Source organism: Rhopilema esculentum, chromosome 16, assembly GCF_057945365.1.
Source record: "Rhopilema esculentum isolate cy_ngs chromosome 16, ASM5794536v1, whole genome shotgun sequence".
NCBI classification, from domain to species: Eukaryota; Metazoa; Cnidaria; class Scyphozoa; order Rhizostomeae; family Rhizostomatidae; genus Rhopilema; species Rhopilema esculentum.
This window is the reverse complement of record NC_142830.1, coordinates 8,341,052-8,362,137: the sequence shown is the minus strand read 5'-3', so window position 1 is coordinate 8,362,137 and position 21,086 is coordinate 8,341,052. Positions and strand designations below refer to the sequence as shown.

General features: G+C 36.7%; 1 protein-coding gene across 1 annotated transcript; it reads right to left on the bottom strand.

The window, feature by feature from the left end:
- Window positions 1-873: 873 nt before the first annotated feature.
- Window positions 874-20,591, bottom strand: LOC135682573 (polycystin-1-like protein 2). Its single transcript, XM_065197532.2, has 18 exons — window positions 18,616-20,591; window positions 17,824-18,348; window positions 17,123-17,373; window positions 14,663-15,015; window positions 13,792-14,025; window positions 13,430-13,555; window positions 12,999-13,181; window positions 12,015-12,266; window positions 11,459-11,632; window positions 10,782-11,156; window positions 10,021-10,251; window positions 9,503-9,721; window positions 7,408-8,581; window positions 6,711-6,857; window positions 4,833-5,041; window positions 3,997-4,350; window positions 3,456-3,624; window positions 874-3,160 (listed from the first exon to the last, which is right to left on the bottom strand). Exons 1-18 carry the CDS (start codon window positions 20,046-20,048, stop codon window positions 1,662-1,664), a joined length of 7,908 nt encoding a protein of 2,635 aa, XP_065053604.2. The 5' UTR covers window positions 20,049-20,591; the 3' UTR covers window positions 874-1,661.
- Window positions 20,592-21,086: the final 495 nt, after the last annotated feature.

Genomic DNA, 21,086 nt, shown 5'->3' with positions numbered 1-21,086 from the left:
CGCGTATTTGAGTATTTGACCTAACATTGCCACAATGAGGAACTTTGTGAATCCATAGTCGAGTTGTCTTGCGCATCTAAGTAAATGAACTGCTGTCGTCAGAATTTCATTTTCGCGCCAACCGCATAACATCCATAATGGCGGAAGTCTTTAAGCAAACAGAATACTCTTGTGTGCTTAATTGTAGGGGGGGTCGGAAAAAGAGGGGGGTGGACATTTTCCTAGATTTTCATAAAGCGGAGGGGTCATAATGAAATGAACTACAGGGAAAATTGTAAATAAGCATCTAAATGGGGGGAGGGTAACAATAAAATGGGGGGGGGGTGAGATATTGCAAGTGCATGCGCTTTTTAAACTAAGTACTGGTTCGAAATCAAAAAATCAAACATGTTAGCTGGTGAACGGCAGAAGCGTAGACCTCAAGAGCGAGAAGCAAAAAAAATAGAGTTGAAAGACAATTTAAATATGGATGACGACAATGAGTAAACGCTTTTGAAATTTTAAACTCTGATTTATTTTTTCTTGAAAACAGTTTTGTATGGAGCCAAACCATTTTTTTTCTAAGAAGTTTAAAATGTATAATATGAGGGGGTTGGTCGTCCTTTGAGATTTCCATAAAATGGGGGGTAATTATAAAATGCTATGAAGGGTGAAAAATTTTGAAAAATGCAACATGACCCTCCCCTACAATTAAGCACACAAGAGTACTGTATAAGTTCAACTGTATTTAGCCCATTTTGTTCAAAAACTGCAAAACGGTGTTCATGCTTATAGGCCAAAGCAATTTAAAGGGAAAAAGTCTCCACCTTCTATCTTTTTCATCATTTTGTGCATATATGTTTATTTCAAACTATGAAACTTTTTTTTGGCCTTCAGACTTTCTGAGGGTATCCCTAACATTCCTGATTTTAAAATTTGATATTTTAGCAATTTTAAAAGAAAGGAAACATTGACTCTGCAAAGTACTTTGATTTAACTTTGTTGTAATCACCCAGAATCGTAATTAACAATGACTCGCAGCGAGAAACTGGAAGAATCCGGACTCGAAAATAATCGATTCAGGCTTGTTCATGTAGACTTTCTAGAATATAATCAAACATGATTAATAAAATATACTAATTGTTTCATAAATATCGTAAATTTTCTATGATTTATAACTCTATTAACATATAAAGCATAGCTTAACATAATTTTTCTCAACATTGAATACTCAAATATCAAAATGTCAAAACTTTGAAATTACACTTAAAATCAAGTAAAGAGGCTCAAATTCAGAGTAAAAACCCTTACTGCTGAATGTCTCTATATCTTAGAAATGATGGGAAAGGATGTTTCTTACATGCAATTTTAAGCTAAAAATTAGCATATAGCCTTGTTGAAACAATTTATTCTCTTCTCTCTCGTTCTTTACAAATACATTTAAAATGGCTTGTAAATCTTCCCGTTATATAACTCCTTTTGATGTTATCTATATGATGAGGCCAATGTAACGAGTTCTAAAGTAAAAATGATATCTAAATTTAAGTTTCTTTTTCTAATCTCCGATTTATTTCATTCTAAACAGACGGCTCTGAAAACAGAAGGACTTAAGTGCCTATCAACCGACGAAAAATATGTGATAAAGTATTTGCACAACATCAAAAAGAGTATTTTTTCCCGAATCAGATTTGAACATCGATATCTTCTTCATCTACTGTTGATTCTGTGTCCAATAAACATGATTTGCTCTTTAATTTCAAGGCAACTCGAGCCAGCTCCTCTATCTCTTCATATTCTGAGAGAAGAAGTTTATTGACCAGATCCTCCATCTTATCAATACTTTTGCCAATTGATCCCATATCGTTGTCTTCTGATTCCTCACCTTTTCTTTGCTTCAACCGTCGTTGATAATATTTTTCTACATTTTCCTCACTGAGCTGCAACTCAGCTTGTTTCGTTTCTGACTGCAGACATGGAAAGAACGTAGTAAGTCGCTCGTATAGAAACTCAAGCAACTCGTATTCATTTGCTTTACCAGCCATCTCTCTTCTGACAGCAGCAAAAGCGTCCATGATTATCGAAAGAAACAAATTCATCAGGACGAACATAACTATGAGAATGAATAAAGTGAAGAATATTGGGCCTACTATTCTATTTGTCTCTTGCAACTTGTAGAACTGAGGAGAGCCCAGAAGAAGATTCATGATTGACATACACGATCTTACCATTGTTGCATAACCAGAAAGGTGTCTACCAAAAGTCAAATGACCCCATTGTATGAAAGCAGCAAAGGCAATTGTAAAGAATATTAGGTAATACTTTAAGCCATCACTTGCGTACTGTAATGTTTTGAAAAGAATCAGCATGTTCTTGTTGAACCGGAGAATCTTCAGAACCTTCAGAAATGCAATAACGACAACCGTTGCCAATGCATAACCATACGCCAGATCACTTGAACCTGCATATTGAAAACTGGTAAACCCGTCAGGATTTTCCTGGTGCTCCATTTTTGTCCACTTGACAACGCCAAGGCGGATTAGAAGCAATGCAAATGCAGCCCATGTGAATGAAAAACTGAGCATTTCGATAATGCTACTGAACTCACGAAAATATTTGAATCCTTTCTTTCGGAATATTTTGAATTCTAGCCACATATAGTATAGAGTTAAAAGAAGGAAAGATATTTCACAAGCGGCCAAGAAGAAAGAGAATTCACTGTTGTAACGATCTAGCCTTGTTGTGAGGACCTTATCGTATGGTGCTGCTCCCCCATCAGGGTTGAATTCCAAAACCATTGTGACGATGCAGTAGAAGTTGTCGTTGTTGTTATAGGTTGAAAATTCGATAAACAGGGCTCGCGTGAGAGTGTCCAGCCAGAGATGCTTCTTCAAGTAAGAAAATGACGAGTTGGCTTCTTGGAAAGTTGTTCCGAGCGTGCGAACATATCCCCCACCTGGATAACTGTTTATCTGGGAAACAAATGTATGTCCTTTTAAAGTTGAGTCTGAGTAATACCGCCATGGGTTCTCTCTATTGCTTCCAGTTGAAAAACTGTCCGATATTGATCCATTTCTAGTCCATCCTCTGGAATAGTCACCTTTGTCTTGTTTTGACTCATCAAAAGTATCCTGGCATTTCTTCCTTTCAATCTGGTATTTAGTACCCGTCAATCTACATGGCTCTATGAATGAATTAACTATGGCTAGAAAAGTGTTTACATTTTGAGATACATTTTGGGTTTACATTTTGGGAAAATTTAGCTCTAGATCTAAAAAATTCATTACCAATAAATTGATAAAAAGTTGCACCAGGACCTAGAAAGCATGCAGAAAAGGCTATCCATTTTTATTAATTTTTGAATAAACAGTTGTTTTGAAAATTTCGATAAGTTCATACCTTCCATTAATAATATAAATAAACATTCAAAATGGTTTGTTTAAAGCTAAAGTTTTAATATGACTCTTGATTCTAAATACCTTGCACCACTCGGATTTGTCGTAATCTTGGACTTCCAATTAGATAGGTGACATAGTCAGAAAGGAACCGCTTTTGACTGGTGGGCTCACCATTGTACCATTTTTCTCCATACATTGATGGTAAAAATGACTTGTCCACCCATTTCCAAAAGTCATTGACATTTGTAATCTAGAAGGGATGTAGGACTTTTGAATGAAATCATGTTTGCAGTGGGGTGAGTCCAGGAGTTTTGAACGGGGGTTTATGATGACAATATTGTACAGATCAACAGGCTTTTATCAGTGGTTTTATCAGTAAAAATGAAGGGAACGAATGGAAGAATTGCAAATATTCTAATTTCCTGCTATTATGAACATTACATTACAAAGACAGAGATTTAAGATACAAAAGGGAGGCAAATTTACAAAGATAAGTAAGCACAAATTCTTATTTGAAAGGGAAATCGATATGGTCTCTAACAATACATAAAAAGGTTTACCAATAACTAAATGAAAACAAAGTTGCAAATGAGTTACAAAAACGGGAAAGCTGCAGCCTTACCGCATCAAACTTGTCGTTGACGAACATTTGTTTGATGTTTATTCCCATGCCATACGCGTTTGGAGACCTGTGTCCATATGCTATCAATAATGCAAGGAATATGTAGAAGAAGTAAACAATAATCTCTAATGTCACTTCTGTCATTTGCATTTGCTTCAATCTGTTCATATGCGCCCTGTGGACATATGATTCGGTTAATGGAACTCTTATTCTTGATCCAGTCACGCGCTTGTCTTGCAGAGGTAGGTGATTCTTTACCCATTCTGTGTTCTTAACAAGCTCAGTTTCAGGAAGTTTCTCGTCTTCAGAAAGCTTCCTCAGGATAAATGCAAATACACAGCCAATCACAATAACCTAAACAGAAGAGCCAAAGCTGACAATTTACAGACAGACATCTACAGACAGAGACAGGGTGCGGAGAAAGTACTAAAAAGAACCCAAAATGAAACCTTATCGTACACCAACACAGCAAGCTTATAAAAGTAAAGAGATCTTGTGCTTAAAATGTTCATCAGACATGGAGCAATACGATGACATATTTTTATTGCGATTAGAAGCGTCTACAGGCCTTACAAATGTACAACTTACAATTCGAATCTTAAGTGGTATGCCAAAAGAGCTTTTATTGATTATTTCAAAAAGGTCCTGAATTTGATTTTAGGGCTTTTGCACCAAAATGATAGGTGACAACCATTGAGGCACATTGTGTATTTGATCTAGAAAGTAGTAGATCCCCTCTTAACCGAAAATTTCTTTAAACTTAGATGAAGCGCTTTGACAAACCAAAGAAAAAGAAACTAACTTAATCACGAGATAGGCAAAATGTAAAGCTTTACCTTTGAAGGTTGTGAAACAAATATGTCTTGAAAAATAGAGGTGAAAAAGGAAACTAGCCACTCTTCTTGCATGACCCGACCAAAACTGAGACCGTAAAGTAAGGTGAAGAATCCAGCAGTAACGGTTGTCAGAATGCATATGGTCCAGCCAACATACAAGCACCAGTGGGGCCAGAATTTTACTGCATCTTTCTTCTTGTTTTTATCATCTGCTGAACGAAATACCATTTTTATGTCAATGTCTTAGGTAAGCCTAACAAAACAAAAAGCAGTCAACTGATAGATTATCATCTATCTATCATAACAACTATGTGGCCTGAGTTTCATTACATCAGCATCAAACCTCTGAATGTGATCTTACACTATCCTGTGTTTTTTGTGTCTATTTAAGAAAATGAAAGAGACTTTGTACACAAAATAAGTTATCTGTGAGGCCATAGTCAAGCTCTTTAGGAAAGAAGTGACAACTTAAATAATCCAGCTGTCGTGCAATTACTTGTTACTCTCACTAGTGGCAACTGAGTTGCTGGCACGACGGAGTTTAGATAGTACGTTATATACCAATACACAAAGCAAGTTTTCAACTCCTCTTTTATAGCTTCCGCTGGCTGACATGGCGCAAGAGGCTAGCAGTCGATTTTGTGGCTGTTTAATTATAATTGATGGTCAGGGTTTTTTTAACGTGCAGTTCTTCACAAAATGTGCAATTCTTGAAGTTTTTTGCGCAGCTCTGAAGAATAATCTGTGCAGTTCTAAAATTTTACTTTAATGAAAAAAATTCAGGAAAACTGTTGCAAAATAAACAAAGAAAAATTTAAATGATAAAACACAAAAAGCTTTAACGTCATCAGTTTCGTCCGTCTGATTGGCATAGCTCGAAAAAAAGAAGATATTAAAGTTTTTAAAACATTAGATATTACATCGTAATTAAATGTCACTCAACAAACACAATTTTGTTTTTCAAGATTTTAAATAGTTGACTTTGGTTTTTTGTGATTCTATATAACCAAGAACTCACAATGGTTGCCATATGCTCGAAAATTAGGCTTTCTATTATAATGTACTCTTTAATTTTACTTCCAAGTTGAGTTAGAATATACTTGCTTTTTCTGCAAATCGATAATACGTTAGAAACCTAGTTCGAAAGATTTTCTTTAAAATGGACAGACCCTATATATAGGTCTAAATCATATTACCGATGAGCATGGCAATTGAACATGCTTATTAACCATGTCAAAACCTCTACTTTCAAGTAAGGGATCTGGAGCAGTAGCGTAGCGAGGGGTAAGGTAGCGGTCACCCCCCCCCCCCCCAATGCACAGAAGTTGTTGTCTGAAAAAATTGCAAATCTGCAATAAAATTAGTTCCTCAGGAGGGAGGGGGAAGTTGATATATTTCAGACAAAATTGAAATGTTTCAAAGACTGCAAGCAAAAGACTGTAAGAATTATTTTAAGCTAATCAAAAGGGCGTGGTCGCAAAAATTTTCTGCTCGCTCCGCCCGCAGGGGACCCTCGTCTGTACCTCTACTGAATGGTTTTCAATTTCATCTCGTTATAGGCACTATAGAGAAAAGTCCTCCACGATCTTTAGAAATTCCCGTGGCAAAGACCCGGACCCTCTGCTGTCGGACTCCTCTTTTGCCCCTCCATTCTTTCAACCCCTGCTGCGTCATTGGTCTGGAGCACAAGCTAGCTCTACCTGCGCATCATTTACTTTTTTTTAATGCTTATAAGAACCAATAATTATTCCTTCAACACAGTGCTTAGAAGAAAAATGTGCAGCTCTAAATTTTCTTTAAAAAAACCCTGTTGATAGTACTGCATGTAAGGTGTGCTAGCTGTAGGTAAAAAGATACTTTCTTGAATAAAAGACAAACCTTCAAGGATTCCGGAATTCTTTTTCAGAATCTCTTTCAACACGTCCGGTTCTATCCTAGCTCCCGAATGAGCATCATTTTGTTCGTCATTCAAATGATTCAACAGGTCTAAGGCATCCATGGAGATTTTGTCTACAAGCAATTCACCTGAAAAAAACAATTTAGGTACAGAAAGTTGACGTATAATGATGCCTTTCAAGGAGAACAATTTCTTCAGACCATAAATGTATTTTACTCATTCAGATATCTCCAAACAGAAAACCATGCATTGTAGAGTACATAAATATGAAACACCAGCGTTTCCATGACAAAGTGATGTTAAGGCAACTTCTAAAGGCTATAACACCCTACAAACTGTCTAATTTGCTGCATTATTCAAGAGAATTCAAAACTTTTATGCTTAAGTGAGAGGCGAGTAGTGTAAATGTGTCTGGTTTCATTTACAAATGACCAAGAAATGAATAATTTTCCGCTCGTTGCACATCACTGGTGTAGGAAAAATAAATAACGTTTTGTCGCTAGAACTTTAAGCAAACTTAGATGCTTTACGTGGTCAACTTCCTAGTGTCATTTTTAAGTGAAAAAATAGAAGGTTGCGATCGACATTGTTTGTTTATGACCCAAGACCAGAAGTGGCTAAATCTGGTGGTCAGAATTTAAATAAATTGTCAAATACAAAGGCATGTAATTTACTAACTATTTAGAAAGCTGTCTGTATCCATGTTGATAAAAATATCCTGTCTACTAAATAGTGCTTCATTGCCGTTTTCGATATTTTTGGTAAACGAATTCTTTAGATTTTGATCAAGCATTGTCATCGACATGTTGTTTTTCTTTACACCAGCTGAAACCATATCACGTTTTTGAACCAAAAGAGAGGAAGCATCTTTTTCGCTGTCTTTAGGTGAGGGCACTGGAATATTTTGCGAATATTTTCGAGTAGCTCTGTTTGGGTTCTTAGTCGATGCACCAATGGGTGCCAGGAAGCCATCTTGCCTCATTGAACAGTCTTTGTTTTGAACTCGATTCAGATTTACATGAAGTGTCATGTCTTCTAAGGCACCAATATTCTCATTTTGAGACATCTTTGAGGTGATTGAATGCACAAAATGAAGAGTATTGCATTCATCATTTTCCATTTCATTCAGTGTTTGGATAAGATTCAAAGTATCTTCAGACATGATGTCCATGAACGGATAATTTGTTGATCCAACTTTTACTAAGGAACTTTCGGTTGGCTCAGTTGTATCATGAATTGTGATCTTGACGTCTTGATCATGCAAACCAACACTGGATGTTTTATCCTCGGATGATGTTGTTGACTTGGTGACCTCTTCCTCAGGCACGTACTTGAAAGAAGGTGCTGCATTCCTGAACAATTTCACAACCAGCAAATTAATAGGAATGACAATCAATGCTGATTCCACACCGATCGCAATCTGGCTCCAGCTGAACGAAAAAGCACCAAGTTTAATTTCAGTACCAGAGACTTGTTTTCTTTGATAAAACATAGCATTAGCAAGCATTGTGCACAGAAGAGCAGAAAGACAACATGAGACTCTTTGGCAGCGTGTGAAGTGACTTCTTGGGGGTCGCATAGCAACGCTGAACCAAAGATGATCATCACTGAATCCTCTTGATGTTTTAGCTAAGAAAAGCGTTTCAAAATCTTTGGATAATTCTCCTTCAACAGCAATGAATGTCTTGTCGATTTGGCCATCTTCAATGCCAATTCCTAACCACGTGTGGCAAACGAAGGTCGTTTGAGTGCCTTTCAGGATGTCTGTGACTACTATTCTGCTGAGATACCAAGATCGGCTTGAACCAGTGTTATCGTGCCACACTCGAATCCATGTTAATGTTCCTAAATCCTGAAATAGATTAATTAGAAAAATTTAGATTTTATTTCTTTGTGATACGTAGTATCTTTGTGCTTGCTTGGCAACTGCTCCTTTCTCTACTGAGCCACTGAATATGGTATTGTTGAATGAAAAGCGAATCGTTTGGCCACCTTGTCGAGTGAGTCGAATGAGCGCGTGCGCAGTTATCATCTTTTATGCTTAGTTATTTTTAAAAGAACTAATATACTCGAAAATGAGGCGGCCAAAGGGGGATAGGGAAGTATACTACCCCGGGACTTCAAGTTTCAAAGGACCTTTCAAAGTGATGAATTCCATTTCAGGAATGAAATCAATCAAACGAAACAAATGTTTGCCTGAAATAGTAATTTTCTTAAAACAAAATAAAATATTAAATGGTGGTTCCTGCATGAAATGAAGGAACAGGGTCTTATGATGCTAATGATAAGAACGGCAGCCGCTTTGCGTTTCATTGCCTTCGTTTTGTTCGTGTGAGTGAAAAGTCGAGTGAATCGAGCGAAAAATCGAATCGTTTGGCCAAGGCTTTACATGAGATGTGCAACACAAAATGGCCATAACAATATTAGAGCTCCAAGTTAATAGAACCGGTTTATGGGTTCGCTTTGCTAAAGCAGCATCGCTTCCTGTTACTGCATTGTTGATGTTTAATTAAGATCAGCATGTATTTCGGAGGAAATTGTAAATTATAGCTTCTTTTTTCATGTTGTGGTACAAACAATGGACTCTTTAAGGACTCTCATGAACGCACACTGAAATGATTGAGATTTTGCTCTTTAAACGTCTGTGTTCTTATTGTTATTATTATATTATTATTACTTCCATGTCATTCTTACTTATCAAATAAATTGAATGAAAGGTGCTTCTTGAGAAGATTTTTTGCAGGTTTAGTGACCTGCAGTTGTAATTTCTTACCTCTGCACTGGTTACAAGAAAAGAGTCCACGCCTCCTCTTTGAAACAGAATTTCAGACACTGTTGACAAGCAGTGAGGGTCACTTTCGCCGTTGGAACCACCAAGAATGATGCAGACAGATGATGTAGTGCCAGAACCAGGTCGACTTCCAGTGTAAACTGTTACCTCATAACGATGTTTGTGGGTTTGACAGCAATCATCGACAATTATTAGAGCCGCCTTCAAGAAAAAGTATAGTCTAACTAGCATACAATATCTGCTCGTGCAAGAGCTTCGCTTGCAATTCATAGCACACATGAAAGCCTCTACTTTTGCTCCACTGCTAATTTGCTAATTTAGCCACGAACTTATAACAGAAGCTACCAACGGAAACTGTGAGAAAGTATTTTTGCTAAGACTAGGGAAAATGCTACTTCCAATTTTCTTTTAATGGTATTCTTAAGTTTATTTCGAGAAAAATGTACTTAAAAGTGCTAAATCTCATGCTGAGAAGACACAAGCATGCATAATGTTTTCACCTTAAGAACATCGTTGTTATCCTGACGTCTTGCCCATATCATAGCTATTATGTACAGACCACCGATGACGCAGACAGTTGCCAACAGAGCCGGATAATCAGCTAGATCTTTTATTTTGAGAATTTCTTTCTCGACATCAATCAGCTTTGGTTGCACAATCAGACCAGCTCCAAACCATGTCATATGGTTGCATTTGCAGACTGTTTTTTGTGGATTTGTTTGGCTTGATATCTGGAGAAGAAATAGTTTCAACGAAGGCATCGAAGAAGTGAACTAGAAAGGCTTTTTTTGATAAACTGTGCAAACAATCCAAAAGATTTTCATGGATTTGTAATTCACAATATTTTACGAAATTTCTTCATTTGATACTGAAAGAAAACCAGCAACGAAAAAATAGATGCTCAAACTAACAATATTTAAGAAATAAGTCTGCTAAAGTATCCAGTAAGGAAATAAGTTTGCTTAAGTATCCAGTTAGGAAATAAGTTTGCCAAAGCCTTTCAAGAACAGAGCTACGTGATATTCGCAGCCTAAGCAGACAAATGAGACGTGCGATGAATAGTTTTTCATGAAAGATGAAGAATCATTTTTGTGCCTAGTGCTTTCAGGGCTGTCTCAAAGCTTATGTCTTAGTAAATCTTGCTGTTTTTAGGCCATCTTCAAACCATCATACAAAAATTCATTCAGATGTTTGGTCATATGATGTTGATTGATATTTCAAGGAAGCTCGAACAGCAAATTGTTCAGAAAAAATCAAATACCTGACAACCATCAGTTTTCCATTTGCTTGACTTTTCATCCCAAAAAAAGCAACCAGTTGTAAACATTGCCATGGAAAATTTTGTTTCTTCAAGAGATGATGCATTCTCGCGGATACTTCTGACTCCTATATTGAATGTAGTGCTCTGTACGTCAGGGTACAGCGTGAACGGTGCTTCTTGACTGCTGTTACTGCTATCTTCTACTGCAAAGCTGCCTTCGCTACTCAAGAATGTTGGCTTTCCCTTACTGCTTACGTAAATTCTGCAAGGACTTCCAACACAACGTGTCTTCAGCATAACTGACAATCCAGTCACAGGCAGCGTGATCAGATAAATCAGACTTTGGCTGGCTCTCAAAGTTTCACTTTGCTCAATCTGAAAAGACGCAAATCAGATGTAGGCTATTGTTCTTGCAAGCGAAGAAAGCCCTGGATCTAAAACACGTCCCTATGTTTAAAGAGCTAATTAGTTAAGGCACGCAACAGCAGACGTAGCTTTAAGCATGATAAAATAAACTGGGTTTTTCTTTGTTATGTAATGACAACGCATCAAATGTTTTGACATGAGCATATAATAAACCGTTTCCTAGATGTCAATAAGACATCGTGCACCATTTGCCTAAAAGAGAATGCTGTGTAAGTGTGTACACGATTTAAAAATAAAAGTTTACTGCTTACAAATTTGATGTTTGGAGTTGGAACTTCTACGATCGTTTCTTCCCCAGGTGGAAGATTTTCCACCACAATTTCGCTCCCATCTGCAACAAACTTCGCACTCGGTATGGTAGGTGAAATTAGCTTGCCAGTACCTTCTTCGTCCCAAGTATAAGGATTCTTCGATAATGAAACCATCTACAAAAAGCAAATTGGTTTGTCTTAATAAAGACAGATTCTCAATACAACGACTCTTTTGGAAACACTGCTAAGATGTACTTATGCTTAAACATTTTCTTCTTGTAAGCGTTTTGATTTTGGGTGAGAAAACTAGCAAATCTACAAACACTGAGAAATTGTCTGTAGCTTGCAAGTCAGCCAGGACATTATTGCTGTTAAACATTCTGATAAATACGATACACAGTAACTTTAAGTACAAAGCCACAAATTTTGTGCGCTACACTGAATCACAAAATACAAAATGTGCACAGAGATTCCTTAAGTTTTATCAGTTTACAGATAAGTGGTATATCAAATTTTATTAATGATAAGTATAAAATTGCTTTTAGAATAACAATACCTTAACTTCGATGACATCTTTATTCGTATTATTAACACCAAAGAGTGTTTGACCTGATGGAGTTTGCAGTTTGCCTCCTTCGAGCGTTTGCATTGTTAAGCTGTTCAGATCGCTCCCCTCTGACTTTTTCACCTCCACTGATATTGACTTACTGCCTATTCGTTTTGCTATTTCGTTTACGGCGATTGATCGAAACAAAAGTGCTGTTGAGTCTTCAATGATCTTCATGGTATTATCCGTGAATTTAAGATACTTTGAAGAAAAATGATGACAATTAGGCCTTAGGATAGCTCTTTAAAGACGAGTAAGTAAAGCTAGTTGCTAGTACTTTACTTTAAGCTAGTACTTTAATCGTGAGCTAGTACTTCAAGTATATGTTACGGTGATGTCTTGGCATAAAATTTTGTCATGATTTTTAAGAAAGATACGCAATTTTTAAAAATGATTAAGCTACAAGAGTATGATTGTTTTCGTCCTTTTGATTAGAAAGTTAGGTATTCCCAGGATCATTTCATATTCTACATTTAAATCTTCTATTTTGATAAGCTATGTAATGAAATGTTCGTGTATTACACAATCGCAGGTCTGAGCCGTCTTCTTCAACAAAGTTTATTTGTATTTAAGTACAATCTTGTTCTACACACCAAAGCGTACTTTATATTACATAGCTATTCAATTTACACTAAGAAATATAATCGACATGCAAAAATGAATGTCGGTCATTACAAGCAGTTAGAAATACTTTCATATAATCCAACAAAAGACTTGAAAGGGATTGTGCAGGCAAAAACACTCGTGCAATCTTTCTTGGACCGTCTAGAACGTGCTAGGTTGTCTTTGCCTCAGGAGATCTTTTGCATCATAAGAATCTTTGATGAAACTACCTCAGTGATTTCTTATATAAAGTTTAAAGTTTAGCTACTTTACAGATTATTGGAGCAACAAAAACAAAAAATCATTTATTTTACACAATCGAGGACTTACATCATCTTTTTCCTGTCCTTGAGCTTCAGATCTGCTTGAAACTGCTGACTGCATCATATTTCCAACTCCTTCTAAATGGGAAGCCATTGCATCTTGAACAAGTTTAGGGTCACGCTGCTTCCACTGGTCATAACTTTCTTCCATAAACTTTGTACCAGAGTCAAAGAACTTTAGCATTTTATCCTCAAGACAAATAGAGCTCGTTTACTTGATTTAACTGAAGAAATGCACAATTGAGTCCATCTTTGTTAACTTTGTAATCGTTAATTTTTCGAGTTCTCGTTGCGAAAGGAAAAATGTTTAGATACGTTTAAATTTAAAAACAATAAGGCGCTTCGAAGTTTGCTACAAATTGTATGCAGGAACAGAATGTTTGAGCGTTTTATCTCTGATGACATATAAAATTGATATTGACATGGATAAAAACTTACTTGCGATGATTTGGTGACCTCATCTTCAGTGACAGAAACCTTTTCAAGAGCGCTATTTACTACTGCAAAATTTTCCAGGGTTGTTAACTTTACATCAGTGAGAGATTTCACTATCTCATCCCGCATCTATGATGAAAAAATTAGTAATGTTTCTTTAAAGCATAATTTCTATTAGAGTTTTTCTAATCATAGGGGTATATGTAATATATTTAGTTTAATGGTTGGTAGCGAAATCCCAACTTTTCCGGGAAAGGTAGAAAGCAATCAATAGAAATTGAGAATCGATCTGACTTTGTGACTTGCCCATTTATCCGGGGTACTACACAACGACTTTCAACTGTAACTGGTCTTTGACGAAGTACCTTTGTTCGTTTTTCCTTGCGCTTCTCTTTCAAATCGGTTGCATCACTGGGTTTATCGTCTTTAGCAGAATCTAAACTTTTTCCAATTGATTTTGTGAACCGGGTCAGCCCTTGTACATCGCCTGATCCCACTAACTTTGACAATGTGCTGTCTTTTCCATGCACGTACGTTTCGAGTTCTGATTCTAGCGGTGTGTCGCCTGCAGTTTTGTCTTCAACAGTAAACGGTAGCACCTGAAATGCAAAAAGTGCAAGAAATTTAATGTCATAAACGCTCAAAGCTCTGGTTTTATTCTCATTGAAAAGGATGATACCGAAAACTTCTTTTGGCATTTCAATCAAACAGTTTAGCAGTAGTGTAGCCAAAGTGGTAAGGTTGAGTGGCAAAAGTGAGCAGAGCTGGCAATACTGGAGGGGTCTGAGGAAAATCTTTGTGAACACGCCATTTCATTACGGCTTATGTATTTAGCTAATTGTAGATTTTCACTTTATGAAGATTCAAAATAAAAGATTTTGCAATATATTTGGCTCCATGTTGTTAGAAGTCCTCTAAACAACAGCTTGCTGATAATTTCGGGATGATGGACAGCCACTTAATTGGTTTAAAAAGATTATGAATTTAAATAATTTCACATGCATATGTTTTGTTGTAAGTTCATTGGGTAACTCAGCTAGTTATGGGGATAATATCAAATTCAGTCTAATAAGCTGTAAGATATCATTTTTATTGATTTTACATAGTGAAGGCTTCATTTGTCAGAAAGCAGTGTCTAACATTTGCCAGTAAAAATGTTTCTTTAAAGAAAATATTAATCAGGGTAATTTTGTATCTACATAGATTAGGGAAAACCAAGAAAAAAAATTGGTATACCTTTACTGTTGTATTGATCACTGTGCTGGCTCCATTGGTATCAATTATTCTTATTTCAATTGTCTGGTTGTAATCGTCCTTGCTCGATCCTTCAGGTAATTTTACAGTTGTGTGAGACAGAGGACTGTATGAAAGCAACGTAGACTCTGAATCGTCTTTCAATGCGCCAAGCACAGCTGAATGCTTAATCAGAGACATTGAGTATTCCAGTGAAGACGTGCTCGTTCTCCAGTTAAAGCAAGCAACTTTGAACTCAGTTTTTACTGCTTCTCCAGACTCTGGCTCTACGTTGCAGTAACCACCGTAAGGTGGCGTCGTCAATTGTAAACCGTAATCCGTGTAGCCTTCATCGCCTGTTCAACGGAGGAAAGGATTAACATAAACCGAAACACAGAAAGCCAAGAACTAACACAGCAAGGAAAGGAGGTAGAGTCCATAAAAAAAGTCTTCTTGTAATAAGAACAAAAGCAAGCAAGAGCATGGTAATATCATAACATATCTAGATTGAGTTGGATGAAAAAGGTACTTTTTGTCAAACACCATTTACAGTATTATACTTCAAAGACATCATCGCAATTGCCAAGAGTTCTTCGTTGACATGCTTAAACGTCTGTGTACCCTTAGCTCTACCTTAGCTTACCAGTGTTTTACAACTGTTGTTGCCTTACGTCATATTATCTCGTTTTTTTGTGATATTCAGTGGTGTAATTTTTCTGTAACAAACAAGATTGTATGCATCACTCTTACGCAGTGATGGTTTTTCGTAAAATGTCAAGAGGACAACAGTGTGAAATTTGCCAACTGTTACTTGGTAAATGGGCTCATGGTAAATGGTGTGGTGTGGCGCAAATTAGTTTTGGACGGTATTCCAAAAATGTGATGTGATGACTTTTATTGTTCAGCAAAAGCTAAACCTTCCTCTGACTGCCCTTCGCCTCAGCTAAACCTTCCTCAAACTTGATGTAACTTAAAATAGTGAATTAACTCAAAATGAACTTTCTTTGAGAATTTTGGAGCCGTCCTATACATGATATTAACTTTCAATTTTTCAAAACCGGTTCGTAACCTGTTTCAAAATAATTTTTTTTATACAAAAACGTATAAAATAATTTTTATAAGAATATCTTTATTTGCAAAACCATCAAGTGGGTTATCATACGATATAACTAGCAGGGTTCAAAGGAAAGCTGATTATAATCAGCGAAACGACACGAAACGAAACAAAATACTGCAAAATACTGCGAAATACTAAAAAATATGGTTAAAAATAACAACAAAGTACGCCAAAATTCTCAAACCATATCATAATGTTATAATAAGCCCAAAGGAATCAGTAAAAGCCTCTTCACATTAAGGAGACGTTTTACAAATACTTGATGAGTTATCCCTTACTTCATTTAAGTTTTCGTTTTTATTTGAATTGTTTCAATCCCAGCCTCTTTTCTGACATGTTTCCAAAAGAATCTATTTTTGCAAATAGTTATAAACCTTCAACGTGTCACGAGACAAGCTGTAAACATTTTTGCTTTTATTTTATTTTTTTCCTCAACTTTGTTTTCAATTGAGAGAAGCTATAGCCCCTTGAATCGTTGCTGACCAATCTTGTTCATCTTTAGTTTTTAGAAAGACCCTTTAGCACTGGCTGTTTTAGCAATTATATTTGAAAGGCTCTATACAGATTAGGGCCTTACACAGTCCGGTTTCATGCATGTACATTGCTTCACAATTAACTTTCCCTTTCCCCCCTTTCTCATTGTTTTTGGAAGCTTTTTAACAGAAGAAATACTAGACAGAGTTAAGGCATTTTGCGTTAAAATTCTGGATTCTCTGACAATATATTTCACCTATCCTCCATATCGATTCTACTTTGCTTTCTGTTGAAATGAGTGTTGTTGGAAAAAAGGCCCCAAATGATTGAAGTATTAATGTTAGAAATTTTTTTGAAAATGACAAAATAGCGAATACCAGAAATTGTCAAATGGTAATTTTGCCGATTTTTGGACCCCTCTTGGCAACTGCCCCTCTTGCCCTCTTGCACCCTTGCCCCTTTGCCCTCCCTTGTCCCTTCGCCTCCCTTATAACCATCACTGCTCTTACGACTGCTTCCTTAAGCTATGTTTTGGGCTAAGAAGATTGATGTGTTGCATTCATTCTGTTATTGTAGTCGGATAACTTGAATTTTTGGACGAAGGATATCGTGCTTTCTCCGCTTGGGGCCATTTTGAAATAGGACAATGTGAAATACTTACTTGAAGAAATATGAATAAAACACTTTTGAATATTGATAATATCAAATTTGATTAGCTTCATTTGAAGAAAATAGAAAATAAAACTTAAAATCGGGCTATGCTTTTTTTAAATCTCGGACAACGCCCAGGTTTTCTTCAAAATTTAATATATCTTCACAATTGAGTATTGTGACTTCTTTGGAACGAGAGCGATATATTTACAATCACCAACCTGATGGGTCAGTCGCGGTAAACCTCGCAAGGTATTCTGTATTCTTTGTTAATATGGTTGGATTGAGAACAAATGAGATTGAATCTTCCGGTGTTCTTGTATCCACAAGCCAACGCAAAGGAAAGACGGTTGAATCTTTTTTAACGAGTAGCTTCCAGTTGTATCTTACATACGCTCCACAACCGTCACAGGTTCCCAATAATGATAATCTCGTTTCGGGATCAACCTGGTTTTTGCAGTTTGCGTTGCATCTACCAAAGTCAAATGCAATTTATTGTGATGTTTTTTACTTTGAAGAAACAATAACGTTACATCTAAAGTGTGTCTAAGGACAATTGATGCTTACAATGGTCATGTGTACGAAATTTTGCCGTATACTCTATACTATAGAAAGTTATTCCTGAATCTAGTAAGAAAAGCATTAACGACTTTATACAGCCAAAAATGCTACAATCATTTTAAAATCCAGATTTTGAGATGAATATACAAATCATTATTTTTTTGTTAAAAAGTTGTCTCTTTTAGCTGAAAAAAATTCTAACTGTAAGGCTAAACTATGAATATTTTAATAAGGAAATAAAAAATCATATCAGCTTTTCTTCGGGTAAGAAAGGATTGCATATGAAAGAAGTAAAAGGGTGTCCTTAAAATTCTCCACTTTTGATGACAGTCGAGAAGGAAATTGTTAAGCCATTACTCACTTGATATTTGTTTTTATGACAGATCCAGATCTGATTTCGATATGCTGCTCATATCTCCCTTCCCTTCCTTTCACGGTGTTACTTTTTACTTTAAGTGTCATATTGTAGACACCATTCTTTATTAAAGTCTTAGCAGGGATCGTCCAAGTGTCATTTCTATGCTCGATAACCCCTTCACCGTGACCAAAGCAGCCTCCTTTACCAATAACAAAGTGTATAGTGTTCGGTTTGACTTTGCAAAACCACCAGTACATCAAATCTTCGTTGTCCCCATGCAGGATATTTGGATCATGTGTTGCAGAGGCATCCAGGAAAATGTCCTTTTCCCATTGCAAAAGCCTAGCTGTACCTCCTGCGATAATTACCTTTATTGGTACGGCTGTAATCTCAAGAAAAGCCTCGTCGCTGCCAGAGTAATTGGAACCGTGCATCTGAGCTTCCAGTTTCAGTTTGTATACTGCAGGGGTGAGGCTGCTCTTCTGGATCGCTATCTCACGTTGATTTGTCACCACATCTGGAGGGAAACTGCAAGGGTATGAAAAAAAATCACGTAAGTTTACTTGAAAATACAAATTTTCTATCCAACAAAATAGCAAACATTCTTGTGCTTCTAAATAATCAGCCTGGCAATGTTCTACTATTGAGCCACTATCGTTCATGTTATGAAAACTTCAAAATTTCATTTCAATTTTGCAATACTTAGCCTTATCTTACCAAATTGTGTCTAATACAAAACATTATGAAGCCTTAGTTTCTTTTTCCATCTAAAGGAAATAGGTTGAAGCCTCTTACTTGATACGTTTGTCTTTTTCAGCCGGATCGTTTCTATTCATGGCGTACATGCTACTGTTGAAAAGCGACCAAAGGAATGTAGCCTGGTTTGATTCTTCACAATCAATTACAGCATCAGATAAGACTGTAAACGAATCTAGAACGCTGAATTTTAAATGACTTCTGCCACTTCCTAATAATATGGTAACGACTGGTCTTTGGCAAGGTCTCTTTGATATGTAGACAGTTTTCGTGTCAGTCAGTGTTAAGAAGGGGTCACTAGCAGAAACAGTGACCGGGTAAGATCCAGACGATCTGAATCTGTACTGTTTAATATAACCGATATATTTTCCCAAGTCAATCCTTTTTGCTTCTTCTACAGCTGTTATATTTGGGAGTGACGCAGCTGCTGAGAACGCTGGATTTCTTTCAGTGAATTCCTCCTCTACAATCAAGTTCCAAGTAACATTTGTGTCTGTGCCTGGATCTTGAACCAACAAATAGAAAGATACAACGCCATCTTGATCAGGATCAGAAGCTAGCAATTTCAGCCCTATTAGTGAGTCTACAAGAGCCAAACGCTGTATTTTTTCATAGCCAGATGCCTTGTTTTCAACAAAGAATCGTAAATCATAGGTGCCACCTTTCCCTACAAAGTATGAAATTTCTAATATGTCTTTGTCCTCGTGGTACCAGCGAAACCTAGTGTAAATCATATCATACGTATATTGTCTGCAGAAGCCTCCGGTTATGTTGGAAACAACACGAAAAGGGTCAACTTTTCTTAGATGCAGTACCTGTTTGCCGTCAATTTCTTTGACAACGCGTCTCACTGGTGGAACATTTTCGATTACCAGTGAATGAACTTTGAACTCTAAAACAACATCTACTCTCTCCGTTATAGCACAGTAGCCTAGAAGGTTCTTAAGCTCAAGCCAGACCTTCCAGCAACCTGGTTTCTTGAATTTGTAAGTGAACAGATAAGCGTAGTCCCAACAGGAAGGCTGAGGAAATTCCCGCCAGTCGGTTAAAAATGTTCCATCACTCAACATGATTCTGAAATATGCATCGGTAGCTGTATCCCCTGAGAGATATCTGCAATCTGCTCTTGCAAAAAACCGTACTTCGTTAGCTGGCCAGTATAACGTCTTGATATTAGCAGTGAATTCATAGTCATAGCTTTTTAAAACTGCCCACATAACTTTGACTATACCACTTCCCCTCTGAATACCTGCTGCACCTGATACTTCCCAAGTGTAGTTATAATGTCCTAGATCTCTGTAAGAATTAGAAAATGTTTCTAAAGAATTCATTAGCATTTTATTACCTGTCCTGCCGTTGCCATATTTTATCGTCATTGTTAAACTTCCACTCTCACGTCTACTCTCGACATAAAAAGTTACAAACTCGTAAGGTTGAGCCGCCTTTGCAACCGTTATATTTATCAAATTCATTTGGCGTAGGACACAAATTTGCTTAGTGATGACTTTCTTTTCAAGAACATCAGAAATCACTATTTCAACTGTAGTGTTGCCATGACTGTCATAAAGATCTGAGCCAATTTGAATTTTAGCATTCGACCCACTATCAAAAACGACATCTCGTAGATCTTCAATGGCGGTATCATTGAGTTTGACCGCCCATACCTTCTCTGTGTTGTATTTGAACTTCGTTTGAACGATATAAGGCTGGCCTTCGATAACACAGTCATCTTCAGAAGAGACCTCAATTATTATCAATGGGTTGATCACTTGGCTTTCTGCTGATGTTCTCTTTGTTTCATTATAAGACGAACATGTTCCTGAAAGAAAAACTGTTGTATTAGGTCACTCTAATTGTCTTTGAATTGCATCATTTTGGTTAGATTTAAATTACGTCAACTTCAACCCAGATGTTGCAGAGATGTAGGCAAATATTTCATATAAACTAAGACCAAGAAAGATGATAGAGGTAGCACTGTACTAAAAGTAAATGATGATATGGAAAGTATTTTCTTAAAAACCAGTCGCGAAAATGGGCGTAAATTGTTATGTGCAGTAAAAATAAGCTTTATCCGCGTGATTGAGAAAACTATCGAAATAATGAGTTATTTTCAACAGACTGATCACCTTGAAATAAAAATATAAGTATACTGGGTGTGGTCAAGGCTGTGGCTTCTTGAAGTTGCCTACTAAATGTTTGCCTCATCCTGAATTTTTGGGATGCAAACCCTTTCGAACTAAGTGAGATGACTTCCAGCTACGTCACAAAATATTTTCTTCTATTGAGCAAGGCAAGCAAGAATTAGAACGTAGCTGGCAGCCGCTGCAAAGACTTTATTTCTACTTGCCTTTTTTGTCCTCCTTTAATATTACGAGGGAATAGGTGAGCGCCTACTTCCTATGAGGGCCAGTCTCATACAAGGGCCTCGGTAAACATTTGGAAATTTAATATGGGCCTATTGGAATCGAATTGTTACAGGATGCAGAGACAAAAGCTACATTAAAAAATTA